This window comes from Pipistrellus kuhlii, unplaced genomic scaffold, assembly GCF_014108245.1.
Source record: "Pipistrellus kuhlii isolate mPipKuh1 unplaced genomic scaffold, mPipKuh1.p scaffold_m20_p_1, whole genome shotgun sequence".
Classification (NCBI taxonomy): Eukaryota; Metazoa; Chordata; class Mammalia; order Chiroptera; family Vespertilionidae; genus Pipistrellus; species Pipistrellus kuhlii.
The window spans coordinates 145,141,081-145,155,873 of NW_023425404.1; the positions used below are offsets into that span (position 1 = coordinate 145,141,081).

At 37.6% G+C, this 14,793-nt stretch overlaps 1 protein-coding gene and 1 non-coding gene across 5 annotated transcripts in view; both read left to right on the forward strand.

Annotated features, from left to right (window-relative positions):
- FAM13A (family with sequence similarity 13 member A) overlaps nucleotides 1–14,793 on the forward strand; it is a 233,136-nt gene that overhangs the window by 26,786 nt on the left and 191,557 nt on the right. For 3 of the 4 annotated variants that reach the window (XM_045570814.1, XM_036453731.2, XM_045570816.1), the window contains exon 4: nucleotides 6,834–7,011. The exons of the other annotated variant lie outside the window; for it this stretch is intronic. In XM_045570814.1, the coding sequence (XP_045426770.1) occupies nucleotides 6,834–7,011 (178 nt within the window). The remainder of the gene's footprint in view (nucleotides 1–6,833; nucleotides 7,012–14,793) is intronic. 4 annotated transcript variants of the gene reach the window in all.
- LOC118709883 lies at nucleotides 1,517–1,623 on the forward strand. Its single transcript, XR_004985180.1, has one exon. It is a non-coding gene; the product is annotated as a U6 spliceosomal RNA (small nuclear RNA).

Genomic DNA, 14,793 nt, shown 5'->3' on the forward strand with positions numbered 1-14,793 from the left:
TGGGGGTCGGATGAGGACATGCGACAGGGGGTAGGGGAGGATGGGGGAAGGTCAATGGGGAGACACGTGTCCTTTCCACGTGACAGGAAAAACCTTATTTGTGTTTATGATACTCTGTGATCTCTAAGATTGTAAATCCTGGTAACTAGATGATCTTTTCTGTACAGAGCACATACATAAATCTTTTTTTTTTTCCTTTGATGCTGTGAGGTAGTTATAAGTAATGAGTGGGCTTATGCAAATCCTGAAAGAGAAGCATGGCTAAGCAAAGTTCTGCATTAGAGCTGGTCTTAAAGTGTGTGTGTGTGTGCATGTGTGCATGTAAATTTGTTGAAGTCTTTCATTTACTGTCCTCTTTTTAGTTCTCTTTATTCTTGACAGATTATATCTTTTAAAATATTTTATTGTCATTTCAGTGATTTATTAGGAGAAAAGTAGATAAACTTATCTTTAGCTGTAACTTCTCTGACTTTTTTCCCCTATACCTGATTTTAAAGCAAACAGAATTTCCTTTTAAGAGGTTTATTGAGATGTAATTCACACATCATAAAGTTGCCCCTTTTAAAAGTGTATGATTTAGTGATTCTTAGCATATTCACAGAGTGCAACTATCTCCATATCTGGTTTTAGAATATTTTTATCACTTCATAAACAAACTGGAAGTGTATTAGCAGACACTCCCCATTCCTTCCTCCTTCTCCCCTCCACCCCTCCACTTTCCCCAGCCCTGCGCAATCTGTCTATCTAGGTTGCCTATTATGGACGTTTCCTATAAATGGAATCACATGCCATGTGGTTTTCTTGTGACTGGATTCTTTCACTTAGTATAAGTTACAAGGTCCATTCTTGTTGGAACAATATCAGCACTTCCTTCCTTTTTATGGCTGGTTAATATTCCCTTGCATGACTGTACCACACTTTAGTTATCCATTCATTCATTGATAGACTTTGGGCCTCTTTCATCTTTTGGCTATTATGAATAATGCTGTCATAAACATGTATTTACATGGTCTTATATGGACATAACCTTTTGACTAGCTGTGCTGTTCTGAACACTGACCTACAAATTCTTATGTGGATATGTGCTTTCATTTCTCTTGAGTAACTGCCTAAGGGTGGATTTGCTAGGTCAAATGGTAACTTTATGTTTAACATTTAAGGAACAATTTTCCAAAGTAATTGAACTATTTTACATTGCCATTAATAATGAATGAGAGTTTTAATTTCTCTACATCCAGCCAACACCTGTTCTTATCTGTGTTTTGTATTTTAGGCAATAGAACTTTGTAATAGCAAGAAGATTATGGGCCTGCAGAGGAAAAGAGAGGAGAACAAACCCCTTCAAGGCCAAGAGATAGGTCTATTAGGGAAGTTAGCAATTAATTATTATGAACTGAGTGAAATCCTCAGTAAAGTTTGCACTTTTCATTCATGCTTTTATGTGAGGAGTATCTTCTTTGGATTGAGCTGGAAGAGAGTACAGGCAACAAATGGATTATTTAAAAATATGCAACTTGTGCTCGCTTTGGCAGCACATACACTAAAATTGGAAGGATATAGAGAAGATTAGCATGGACCCTGTGCAAGGATGACATGCAAATTTGTGAAGCATTCTATATTTAAAAAAAAAAAAAAAGGGTGTATCCAAGTTGTATTAATAGATCAACTCACTTAAAAGAAATATTGAAAATTTGCTTTAAAAATATCAAATTGAACGTATGTCAAATAATTAGTTTGCTAACCTCCCATAAATCTGTCCTAATTCCATTCAGCTGTATTGTAAACACCTACTTTTCTGAACCCATGGACATAACCAATTTTTGCATTGAGTCCCTAAACAAATTTGAAGACTTAATGGAGAAAGAAGAGACCTTCAAAATAGACTTAAATAACTCTGGGCTTCATGGTTTAACAGTTAAACTTTAACTCAAAGGACACCAAATCAGTCCACTTACAGCTTGAGCAATGTCAGCTGAATCTTGGGGAAGGATAAGTGGTAACATGTTTTCCCTGTTAACTACTCAGTAAGATGTGTGTTATTTCCCCCCCATTTAATATAGCGCTAGATTCCTAGGGAAAGCCAAGCAGCTAAATTTTATTTAGCTGGGATGGTGCCTTATTGTTCAAGATTAGCGTGTTATATATTCAGAGGCTCCCCTTTCTGTGTGCTGTGATTGTGTTTCCTGTTCTCCTGTGTACTAGCATCCCACATAAGCACGTTCTTCAGCTGTTAAATGCTTGTTTAACAGCTAACCTAGATTTGATCTTCCAGTTTGGAGATTTAGATAGACCATTTAATCTGTTTCTTATATTTTTATCTGTACCAACTGTTTCCTCTGACAAGCATTCAGCACTAAGGAAATGCCCTCAGAACAGATTTAGCTGACCTACTATCTATGTATCATCAGGAGTTAGTTTTTGTTACTGGACTGAAATGTAAAGCCTCACTGATTCTCTGTTCGGCCTGCAGGCCTTTGCCTACAAGTTACTTTGAGCAAATACTAATTGTGTGGGTCAGCATGTAGATTCATTCTGGGAGCAGGAGTTGAGTGTGGGTACCGGCTAATTTAGCAATACACATACTTCTGCATCTTACAGAATCTAATCGGAATGATAAGATTGGTAGTTTCATTAATAGTGTCTAAGAAAAGACTGTAATTAATTTTTATTAGTCACTTTATCATCTCGCCCTTTGAGAAATTTGTGTGAGGCCTCTGAGAAAGAACTTTGTCATGGGCAAGGGTTGCGAGAGAGCTATAAAAACCTGAAAAAGTACAAATTCCATTAGTTTTACACGGAAAAGTACAATTAGTTGTAAGACCTGATTATTAAGCTTCTCGTTACTCTAAAGCACATGTGTCAAACACAAGGCCCGCGGGCCAAATCCGTCCCGCCAGGCCTTGCAATGTGGCCCACACTGCGCTGTCATCACTGCACTCCGCTGCGTTTCCACCACAATGACAGTTTATGACTGTTCAGTAAACCATTCGGCCCGCGATTTAGGCTGGATTTTAGATTTTGGCCCCTTCTCTGATTGAGTTCGACACCCCTACGTCTAAAGAAGTGATTTTACTTCTGGAGAATGAAATGCAGAAGCAGTTTGTGATTGTTTTTCCCCATTCTCCTGCGAATGCATATTTAGAAAGAAATGTAATTCACATTTTTATTCTCACACTGGAGGCCCAGCGCGCAATTGAAATCTCGTGAGGAGACTCCCACGTGAGGGGGCAGCCTGCTGGGGGCCGGGACCCGCGCCTGACCAGGGCAGCGCTGGCCGCCGTGTTGTGTCCACTGGGGTGGGGACAGGCGCTCCTGTGTGTTGTGTCTCCACTCTGGCCTGCCTCCAGCTCCAGCCTCCCCACTGCCCCTGGGGCTGCAGGCAGCATGCAGTCCCCTCCCGCCCATCGCCCATCTGCACTTGCAGCTCCTCCTGAGCAGTTATGATGCCCAGCTAATTAGCATATTCTCTGTTCATATACATATATATGTATATATTGTAGAAAACATTTTTTGCCCAACATTCTTGTAGGCGTTTATTAAAATGTTGTTCCCCACAACCTAAGAAGCTATAATGAATTAGGATTCCTACCCATTATTCATCAATTTTGCTTATTTATTTGTCAATTCAGAAAACATCTTAAAAATATTGACATGTATAAAACAGTGAATTCTGTCAGAGTACATTGATTAACTCGTGTGCTCTGCGGTCAGATTGCCCGGATTTGAACTGCAGTTGAGCTCTGTGGTGGTTGTGTGGACATGGACAAGTTTTCATCTCTGTTTCAGTCTCGTCTCTAAGTGGGGTGTATTAAATTCCTGTCACCACTTTACCACATTCTTAGTGACTTAAAACAGCAAGCAGACATTTATTATCCCACTAGTGTGAAGGCTCAGCTAGTTTCTCTGTTCCAGGTCTCACACGACTAAAACTAAGATGTATGTCAGCCTGAGTTCTTACCGGACAGGCTCATTAAGGCCTTAGCAGTCTTCAGTGCCATGTGGTTGTAGGACTGAGATCCCTGTGTCCTTGCTGGCGTCTCCTTAGTTTCTTGGGGCTATCCACATCCTTGGGCTTATGCACTCTCTTTATCTCTCAAGTCAACAACAGCTCATTGTTCTGTCTAATCGATTAGCAAGTTTTCATAAGTCCTTTGGTGAGGCTTAATGAGGAAATAAAAGGCTACTTCAATAAATCTGGCGCCATGAGGCTAAGTATTTTGCTGCTTTTCATGACTGACCTTCTCATGGCTTTGAGATATATAATGGTAGAGATTAACATTCAGTTTTGTTTTGTTTTTCTCCTTCAAGCTAAAATTGTAAGTACAGTGTGACTTCGTGGCCAGTGAAAAGTCAAAGCACGTGACAAGCTCTAGGATAAATGTCCAGATTAGAGTTAGGTGTCGTCATGTGATGTGGGTCCAGCATTACTGATTATGCTTATAATCTCTCTTAACGAGAGCAAATACTTGTCACAGGGTTGACTGGTTGCTGCTTATTCTGGAACAGAAGTTCTTATGATACAGTCCTCTTTACATGCTGACTAATTTTCTCTGTGTACTGTGTATGTGCTGCTAGTTGGATGTTTGTGTCTTTGCTTGAGAAATGGGTCAAATTTAGCCAAGAATGAATGAAATCTTTCAAGAAAACTTGAATAGTTTGAAGTGGCACTTTTCCCTAAAAGTGGTAGTTAGTGCTTGTCCTAGGTAAAGGTTGATGTTAAGGAAAATGATGGCTATTTTGATTATTAACAATTATTCCGTCTGCAAAGTTTTCTTAAACTTTCCAGATCCATGAATTAAAACATTGTAATTTTTATTCCAATTCCAAATATACAATCACAGTGGAAGCAGGAAAATGATGAGCAAGGAAGTCAGGATGGTGTAAACCACAGTTTTAAACAGAGAAAACACACCCATGAAAACATTGAGACTCACTTTGGACTCATCACTGTAAAAAAAAGGGGGGGGGGGCAAAATAGAACTACATTTTCTCTTCATAGTTATTTATCGCTCTAATATACAGGTATGAGAAATGGTTAGTCCTTAATTAGTTTTTAATCACCTCCAAACTTAATTATTTCCCTTTCTTGCTGCTAGTCAAGTAAATCTTGACTACAAGTCAAGATCTTTGTGCAGTGGGAAAGAATGTGATGAAAGCAATGGATTATCAAAGTATTTAAATATGATTTCATTTTTAAAATTAAATTAAGCTAATATGAAAAGCCTCTAATATCAATAAATGTATTTCACCCTAAAAATTAGTTTATTGGACTATATTGTTTGTGGTCAGTAAGAAATAATAATAATAATTCTGGTTGTAAATAGAATGTTCTCCAAAACGGTTCTAACAAAGATGGAAATCTACACATTCCTGGCATTGCTCTTCAGTAGCATCACTTATTCTCACATTCATAAAGATGAAATGGGCTCCTATTAAAGGCATTTCATTTCAACCTCAGTGCAGTCATAAAAACCACACCTCAAGAGAGGTTAAATAAAAGGAGTTATTAATACTTATAGCATTTAGATGCATCAGTCACTTTTAAGTACTTTACAAGTATCATTTCATTTAATCCCCATCACAACCCTATAAGATGGTTAATATTACCATTTGCAAATAAGAAAACAGAATCTAGTAAACTCTAAAGTCACATAGGTACAGCAGTTTAGTCTCCCCATTTTCGAGGAGGATACATTCAACCCTCCCTCCTCCCCAGTGGATTCCTGAAACCTGCAGATAGTACCAAACCCTATACAACTATGCTTTTCCTTATACATGCATACCTATGGTAAATTTATAAATAAGGCACAGTAAGATACTAACAACAGTAATAAATAATAAAATAGGCCAATCATAATGCTATACTGTAATGAAAGTTCTGTGAATTTGGCCTCTCTCTCTCTTTCTCCAGTAATTTTTGTATTTTTCAGTCCAGACTCATTTCTGTGTAATGTTTCCTTTCTTTCAGAAATGGCTTAGTGCTACTCATTACAGGGATGGCCCCCCCCGCTAAAGTCTGTAGGCTCAATGCTTTCTGGTGCAGCACTGTTGTTGTTGTCCACTGGGACATGTTTTCTGTTCATGTCTTCTACCCTGAAGACATTTAATGCTTTCCCATCTTAGCTAAGCACTTAATGTACTATGGCCATCACGTTTGGGGTCTGAGGTGCAAGGTAATACTAGCATGAATTCCTTTTCACTTCTTCACAATTTCAGGAATACAAGATTTGTTCTTACTCTACCAGTAGATCTTAGCAACCTCAGCATACGATTTTTCTTCTTATGTCAAGAGCTTGCATCTTTTCACTTAAAGGAGCCCATTTTATGCATTGACTAAAACTCTTGGTTTTCAGCATGTCTTGAATAAGTTAGGAATTTTTTAACATTACAAAAAGTTAAACGCTTAAGGAGTATAGGAAAAGCAAACGTGAGTGCCCTATTTTTAAATTTTGTTTTGCTAGTCCTCACCCAAGGATTCCATTGATTGTAGGGAAAAGTAGAAGAGAGGGGAAGACAGAGAGAAACACATGTGAGAGAAACACATGGTGATTGGTTGCTTCCTGCAAGAGCCCCTACCAGGGCCCTGGCTGGGGAGGAACCTGCAGCCAAGGTACATGCCCTTGGTCAGAATCGAATCCGGGACTTTGGTCCACAGGCCGACGCTCTATCCACTGAGCCAAACCGGCTAAGGCCAACAGTGCCCTTTTTGAGGGCCTATCTCAGTCTTTAGGATTTTTTTTTTTTTAATAAAGTGTTAGAATTTAAAAACATGTGTGTTTTTGTTATTGTCACTGTGAAATATGCCTGAGTACACTTTTTGTTTTTATTTTCAGATGGCAGAGATGATGCTCAGGAGAATAGCTTAAGAGCCTTAATAAAAGAGCTGCCAGACACGCACTACTGCCTCCTCAAGTACCTCTGCCAGTTCTTGACAAAGGTCGCCCAGCACCATGTGCAGAATCGCATGAACGTCCACAATCTCGCCACTGTGTTTGGGCCCAATTGCTTTCAGTAAGTTAGTGGAGTTTTGCTTTAAATATTATCACATATCCCTTTTCTTTTAGCCTTGCCTAAAATGACTGGAATGTACACGCATACGATTTCAAACCAGAAAGTCAACCAACTTCTGTTGGAGAAGTTCGATCTTGCTATTGGGCATTTCAGCCTCATTGTTTGCACCAATTTTTAAGGAAGCAGATAATACCCTCTATGAAATGATCATTTGTAATACTTCAACCAGCCTTCTTTAAAATTCTGTAAATAAGCTTTACTTTCACTAAAAAAGGGCATTTAAAAAAAAATCTAATCTGAAACACTGATTAGCAGAAAGGGAAGGAAAACGATGTAGTGCATAATTTCTTGAATAGTGATAAAGTTCAAAATGTTGCTAATGGATGGAAAATTACAAGCAGAATATGTCCGAGAAAGAAAAATGTAACCTCAGCTACATGTATTTATTTTCTCGGAATAAGCTAGCCTAGAAATAAACTAGTTTCTGTGGTGGGTGCTACATCACTAGCCATGAGACGTTTTGTAAAGCTTTATATTTTATTTTCCCTCTTATTCCTTAAATCTCTTTAAAGTATGAAACATGATTTTACAATCCAGGGACTTGATTTTCACTCGCCTATTAATCCCTGCTGATATAAAACACATTCCTTCTAGTTATAAGGAGAGAGAAAGAAAGGTCACTTCTCACATTTTAAAAGCTCTCAGAAATTCTCAGGAAGTTTTTGTTTTTTTCTTAATAGTGTATCTGCTTATCCACTCCATTAGTCTGTAGAACCATTCAGCTGCCCAGAACTAGTAATTTTACATCTGGAGAACCACTGTCTAAATATAAACTCTGGCTCAGGTCCTAGTGGCTGCAGGCTTCAGGACCTATGCAGCCTACCAGAGGGGAGAGTTCTGCCTTAATAATGATCCCCTTTGTAACCTTAGATATTTAAATTTTAAATAACAGCATTTCATAGGATATGTTAGAGTCTCGCACATAAATGTCTCAAACACAGGCTCCACTAATTCTTATCTTACTCAGGAGCTCTATGGTAGTAAAAAAGAAAGTATATTTCTTTTTACGTTTATCTGCAGAGTAAAATTTGGTGACTTGCATCTAAGAAATAAAGGTAAGTAGAAAATAATACTCAGCAATTTTTGAAACCCTAGGTTCTAGAAGAGGTGAAAGCAAATTGTAAATAAAATAGAATGCTTATTTAATAACACACAGATGCACATATCATTACTGGCTTACTGAATTGGGCTTGATCTGGAATTTCTGATAATCTGCTTCAGTTAGTCAAAATATCAAATAAGTGATGAGTTTTTATTGGAGAGTCTACTAATGATTATAGCTTAATTTTTTTTTATTTTTTTTTTATTTTTATTTTTTTTCCTCTAGCCAGTTTGGCTCAGTGGATAGCCTGTGGACTTAAGGGTCCCAGGTTCAATTCCAGCCAAGGGCACATGCCTGGGTTGTGGGCTCGATCCCCAGTAGAGGGCATGCAGGAGGCAGCCAATCAATGATTCTCTCTCATCATTGATGTTTCTCTCTCTCTATCCTTCTCCCTTCCTATGTGAAATCAATAAAATGTATTTTTTTAAAAACTTTTTTTTCCTTGTGATAAAATGTACACAACAGGTTAGAATATCAGCTCATGCACCGAAGCATCGTTGTATAGATTCCCAGTCAAAGGCACATCTCTGGGTTTCAGGTTTGATCCCCATTCCTTGTAGGATGCAACTAGGAGGCAACCAATCGATGTGCCTCTTTCACATCATAGTTTCTCTCTCTTCCATCCCTTCCACTCTCTCTAAAATTCAGTGGGAAGAATATCCTAGGATGAGGATTAAAGCACACACACATACATATACTGTATAACAAAATTTACCATTTTAACCATTTTTAAATATACATTAAGTATATTCTTATTGCTCTGATCTATTAATTGGTATGTATTTCTAAACTTACAGGTGTAGATGTCACTACCAGGTCCTTTTCTCATTGAAATAGGCTATAATAATTATAACAGATAGTGTTTATTGAGCACTTAGAAAGTACTCTACTGTCTCATTTATCTAATTGATCCTAAAGAGGTAGAAGTGGTTTTTTTTTTTCTTTCTTGAAGTTCCTCTAACTACATTAAGGAAAAGTAGCCACTTCAACTCTAGTGACCACAGTTAGTCCGTATACAGTATGTTATAAAGATGGTCAGTAGAAAGCTGCTGTTCAAGGACAAGTCTCACCGTGAATCACTAACAGACAAATGATTCTTTTCTTAATAACTAATGTGAATACATTGTCTAGTCAATAGATGAGGAAGATTTATTTCTAATAGATATGGGAACATCCTCATAAAATAATTTGTAAAAGAATATAGCATTTTAGATACAAAATAATGTCTATGAAATATATGACCATATAAATGAAAGGAAATACACAAACAATATATGATTGTTTGGTATTCTGGATTCCAGGCTTCTAGATGACTCTTCTTCTTTTAAAAATATTTATTAAATTTAATTTTTAAATTTTTATTGATTTATGAGAGAGAGTGAGTGATAGAAATATCTATGATGAGAGAGAATCATTGATTGGCTACCTTCTGCACCACCTCCCCCATTGGGGACCGAGCCAGCAACCTGGGCATGTGCCCTGACTGGGAATTGAACCATGACTTCCTGGATCATAGATTGATGCTCAACCACTGAAACACACTGGCTGGGCTCTAGGTGGCTCTTAATTATGAGGGTTTCAACATGTATATCCAGTTAAAGGTTTATTAAATTTATATGATTGGGTAATATCATTTTAAAATATTCAAACAATAGAAAGTTATGTAGAATAAAAATAAAATATCCTCCATCAGTCCCTCCCATTCCAACCTCCTCCCTAGAAATAAAATCAGTAACCATTATAGATATATATCCTTCCATCCTTCTTTCTGAACACAGCGATAATCTATTTTTAAATATAAATTAGATCCTGGTGCATAGGTTGTGAAACTTGATTGTTTTTATGGTAGAACTTGAACTTTTAATATCAATATAATTTATACTTCATTCTTTTAAAAATATTAAATAGTGTGAAATTTGCTCTAGTTTATTTAACTATTGATGAGCACTGAGGTTACTGTCATTAAAAAAAAAAAATAGGTACTCTATATAGTGCCAGGTGGGTATTGGAAATACAGGGAGAACACTTTATAAAGTATATGATTGTCTAACCACTATGCTGTATGCCTGAAACCAATACAAAATAATATAAAAAGTAAACTATAATTGAAAAACAAAACAATTTAACCATCAATTAAAAAATGGAGAAAAACAAACCAGTTGCAGTGAACCTCTTGAGTGTGACTCTACGTATACATGCAGCTATTTCTTTAGAATAGTGGTTTTCAATCTATTGCTGCAACCCTTTAATATAGTTCCTCATGTTGTGGTGACCCCTGACCATAAAATTATTTTTGTTTCTACTTCATAGCTCTAATTTTGCTGCTGATAATGAATCATAATGTAAATATCTTTGTTTTCCTATTGTCTTAGGCTCTACAGCAGCGGTTCTTGACCTGTGGGTTGCGACATGGTAAGACTATAAAAGACAGCAACCTGCTGCTGTAGAGCCTAAGGCCATTGGCATTAGAAAGGTTGAGAACCACTGATTTAGAATGATGTCCTAGAGGTGGACCTGCACCACGGAGGAATTTACACTTTTTATAATATATTATGGCAACAGTATAATGATGTTTTTATAGTATAAAATAATAATATAATGATGTTTTATAGTGTAAAATAATAATATAATGATGTTTTTGTAGTATCTGCTGTGGCATAGTAATAAGTATTTTTCTACAAAAAATTCATCAAACTTTAGACTGTAAACTATATATTTTCTATATCATTTTATTCTAAAGAATTTTGTAATATCTCAGTTTCTGTTTTTGTATGTATGTGTGTGTTTTTGTTTTGTTTTGTTTTTGTTGTTGTTGTTAATCCTCGAGGATATTTTCCTCATTGATTTTTAGGGACAGTGGAAGAGAGAGGAAAACACAGAGAGAAACATCAGTGTGAGAGAAACACATTGATTGGTTGCCTCCTTCACTAGATCTAACCAGGGTCAGGGCCAGGGCCAGGGAGGAGCCTGTAACCAACTTCCTCAACTTAGTACTTGTAACAGAAGCATATGTATGACTTCCTAAAATTTCCCTGGAATCACCTACCTCTCAGACTCATGTGCTACCAGGAACTGAACTTCCACCTGCCTTGGGAATGCTGGCTCCTTCTCCTTGGCTGCTGCCTTGCAGCTGAGTCAACCAGCCACCTGACCAGAGTTTCTGGCTTCCCCAGTGACTTTGGACACCATACTAGGATCTCAATTCCTGACAGGCTTCCAGAGGGGCTAGATATGCAACCTAGATGGGAGAGCAGTTAAATCCCTCTGGTGAAGGGAAACAGGAGTCAAGGGAACGTAGGGAACGTAGGCGTATCTCTTCTCTCTCCGCCTGTGGCGTCCATCTGCTCAGTTCCAGGCTGCCAAACCAGACAGCTGTCAAGCAGACTGATGTGTGTCATTGGGTTCTTTTGTGAAATCGCTATTCTGCATCCTACCTGCCTCCTTTCCTCACCCATGCTGCCCAATATTCCTCCTCCCACAATAATACCGAGCACTCCCGCCTCTGGAGTTCCTCAGTCCCTTCAGCTCCCCAGTTGCCCAGGGCCAGCCCAAGGTGCAGGCAAGCCTTGGAAGGCAGCTGCCCAGCCACCCAGGGCCACCTGAGGCTCAGGTAACCAGGGCTGGCCGAGGCTTGTGCTGCTGGCAGTGGCAACAGCAGAGGTATGATGGGGTGTTGCCTTCCCCTGATCACCAGGTCACCTTTCACCCCTGAGGGCTCCCAGACTGTGAGAGAGGGCAGGCCGGGCTGAGAGACCCCTCCCTCCAATGCATGAATTTTCATTCACTGGGCCTCTAGTATATTTATAATCTGTTAACAAATCTATTCATAAAATACAGGTTGTTCATTTAATTTTTAACACAATTGTTTTTATACTGTCATCCTCCATAACATATTTCTGGCATATTAAAGAACTAGAGACCCTGTGCACAAATTCATGCATCAGTGGGTTCCCTTGGTCTGGCCTGCGGGATCAGGCTGAAACCAGCTCTCCACCATCCCCTGACAGCTCTTGGATTGCAACAGGGCAAAGACCAAGCTGAGGGACCCCACTAGTGCATGATCAGGGCTGGGGAAGGATACAGGAGGTTGCCCAGCCAGGGAGAGACCACAGTAGGGCTCCAGGGCATGTCTGGCCCATCTCACTCAGTCCCGATTGGCTGGACCCCATCAGCAAGCTCACCTACTGGTTGGAGCGTCATTCCCCTGGTGGTCAGTGTATGTCATAGCAAGTTGTTGAGCAGCCTTAGCATATCATTAGCATATTACACCTTGATTGGTTGAATGGATGATCAGGCATTTAGCATATAAGGCTTTTATTATATAGGATGAGTGATCTGAAAGTTTGGCCTTTTCTCTGTTGAAACCTATGCCAGCCCTTTCCAGTGGTTACTTAATCTCCTGTGCTCTGTGTTATCAATTCCCCTGTCACTGGTAACTATGATAATTGATTTTTCAATTGCCCTTTAAAAAAATTCCATATTAAGTTTATTACAAAAGTAACATGTTCATTGTAAAAAAAAAAAAAAAAAAAAAAAAAAAAAAAATTCAAAGCAAAAAGCACAAGAATAAAGATGAAAATGAAAATCATTACCCTAGCTGGTTTGGCTCAGTGGATAGAGCATCAGCTTGCAGACTGTAGGGTTCCGGGTTCGATTCCAGTCTAGGTCACATTGCCAGGGTTGCAGGCTCAATCCCCAGTAGGAGGCCTGCAGGAGGCAGCTGATCAATGATTCTTCCACATTATTGATGTTTCCATCTCTCTCCTTTCCTCTCTGAAATCAATAAAAATATATTAGAATAAAAAAAATCATCCATAATTTTATTACCTAGATTCAGTTACTATTCACACTTTAAGTTTATGTGCTTCCATATTCTTTTCACTGTGTGGCCACATATATATTTATATTTGATTAAAGATGGGGCTATAAAGTAATACTGCATCATTACCTTGATTTTAAAACTTAATGTCATCTATTATGGCATTTTTCCATAGTATAATTCTATGTCATTATTTCTAGTGACAGCATAGCATTGTGATCTTTTGATCAATATTCTTTATTTAAGCTATCCCCCATAAATGGCATTTCTTTTGTGTGTATTTTTTTCTCAGCAGTAATAATAGGTAATATTTATTGAGGGCTTATTAGATTCTGGGCAATGTTCTAAGTGCTTTTCATTTCTTTTCTCTGCACAAGAAGAAGCTGAAGCACAGAAAGTTTAACTTGCTCACAGTCATGTGGCAAGGAAAAGGTTAGGGCCAGCATTCTGAATCCAGACAGCCTGGCTCCTCCGCTTCAAGCTCTTAATCACCACTCTTATCCCTATAAACAGCTTTGCAGTAACTGTTTTTGGACATACATTTTTCACCCTTCACTAATTCTTTTCTTTGGATGTACTTTTAGAAGTAGACTTGCTTAGTCAAAGAATATTCATACCGTCAGATTTTTCCTTCATGGAAAAGTGACACCAGTTTGTAAGCAGCAATCTGAGTATGTGTCCCCTTTCCCACACCTCCTCCAGTGCTGGCAATACTATTTTTCCTATTTGTCAATATAATAAGCAAATTTAATTCTTTCCCCTTATTTGATTACTGTGAGGTTTATCATATTTTAAAGCCTATTTTCCCATATAGTTTTTCTTTTGTAAATTGCCTTTTCTATTCTCAGTTTTTCTAAGATGGTGCTGTTTTTTTGTTGTTGCTTTTTTTTGTAATGAATTATTGAGAGTTCTTTTTATTATACATTGAAAATATTTCTCACAGCTTATCATTTAAATTTAAACTTGTAATTCATACTTTTTGTCACAAAAGTTTAAAGATTTTATTAATTCTGTGTATAATTTATGTTGTTTGGGTTTAATATTACCCTTAAAAAGCCTTCTTCCACAAGGGTTTGAGAATAATATTTATTTATATTATCTACTTATTTTTGCAGTTTCATATTTTCATATTTAAATATTGAAAATATATGAAAATTATTTAGTAAAGGTAGATATGGGATCTAAAAGTTATTACATAGTCTCTTATATTTCATCTCATATTTAAATTTTTGAATATCGATAGTTAGGTAATGAATTCTAGTGAAATTTACTTTGGAATAAGATATGAAAGATATTATTTAAAGATGTAATTTTTTACTGAAATAATTAGCTTGATAACCAAACAAAGTAATTCATACTTTGCCAAGTGGCTCAAAATGTCACTTTATCATCACATCAAATTCTTAAATATATTTTAGTCTTCTCTGAGCTCTATTCTACCATACTGATCTATTTGCTTGTCTGGTGCTAGTATCATACTCTTTTCTTTCTTTCTTTTTTTAAATATGTTTTTATTATTGATTTAAGAGAGAGACGAAAGAAGAGGAAGAGAGAAACATCAGTAGGAGAGGATAATATCAATCGGCTGCCTCCTGATGCCCCCTACTGGGGATAGAGTGCACATCTGGCATGTGCACTGCCCGGGCGTTGAACCAGTGACCTCATGGTGTATGGGATGATGCCACACCAAGCAGGGCAATACCCTTTTTATTTTAATGTCATGAGCTATATTCTTCCATTTAACTCTTCTTTTTCAGGATTTTCCTGGATAATTATGTGCATATATTATCTCAGAACTTCA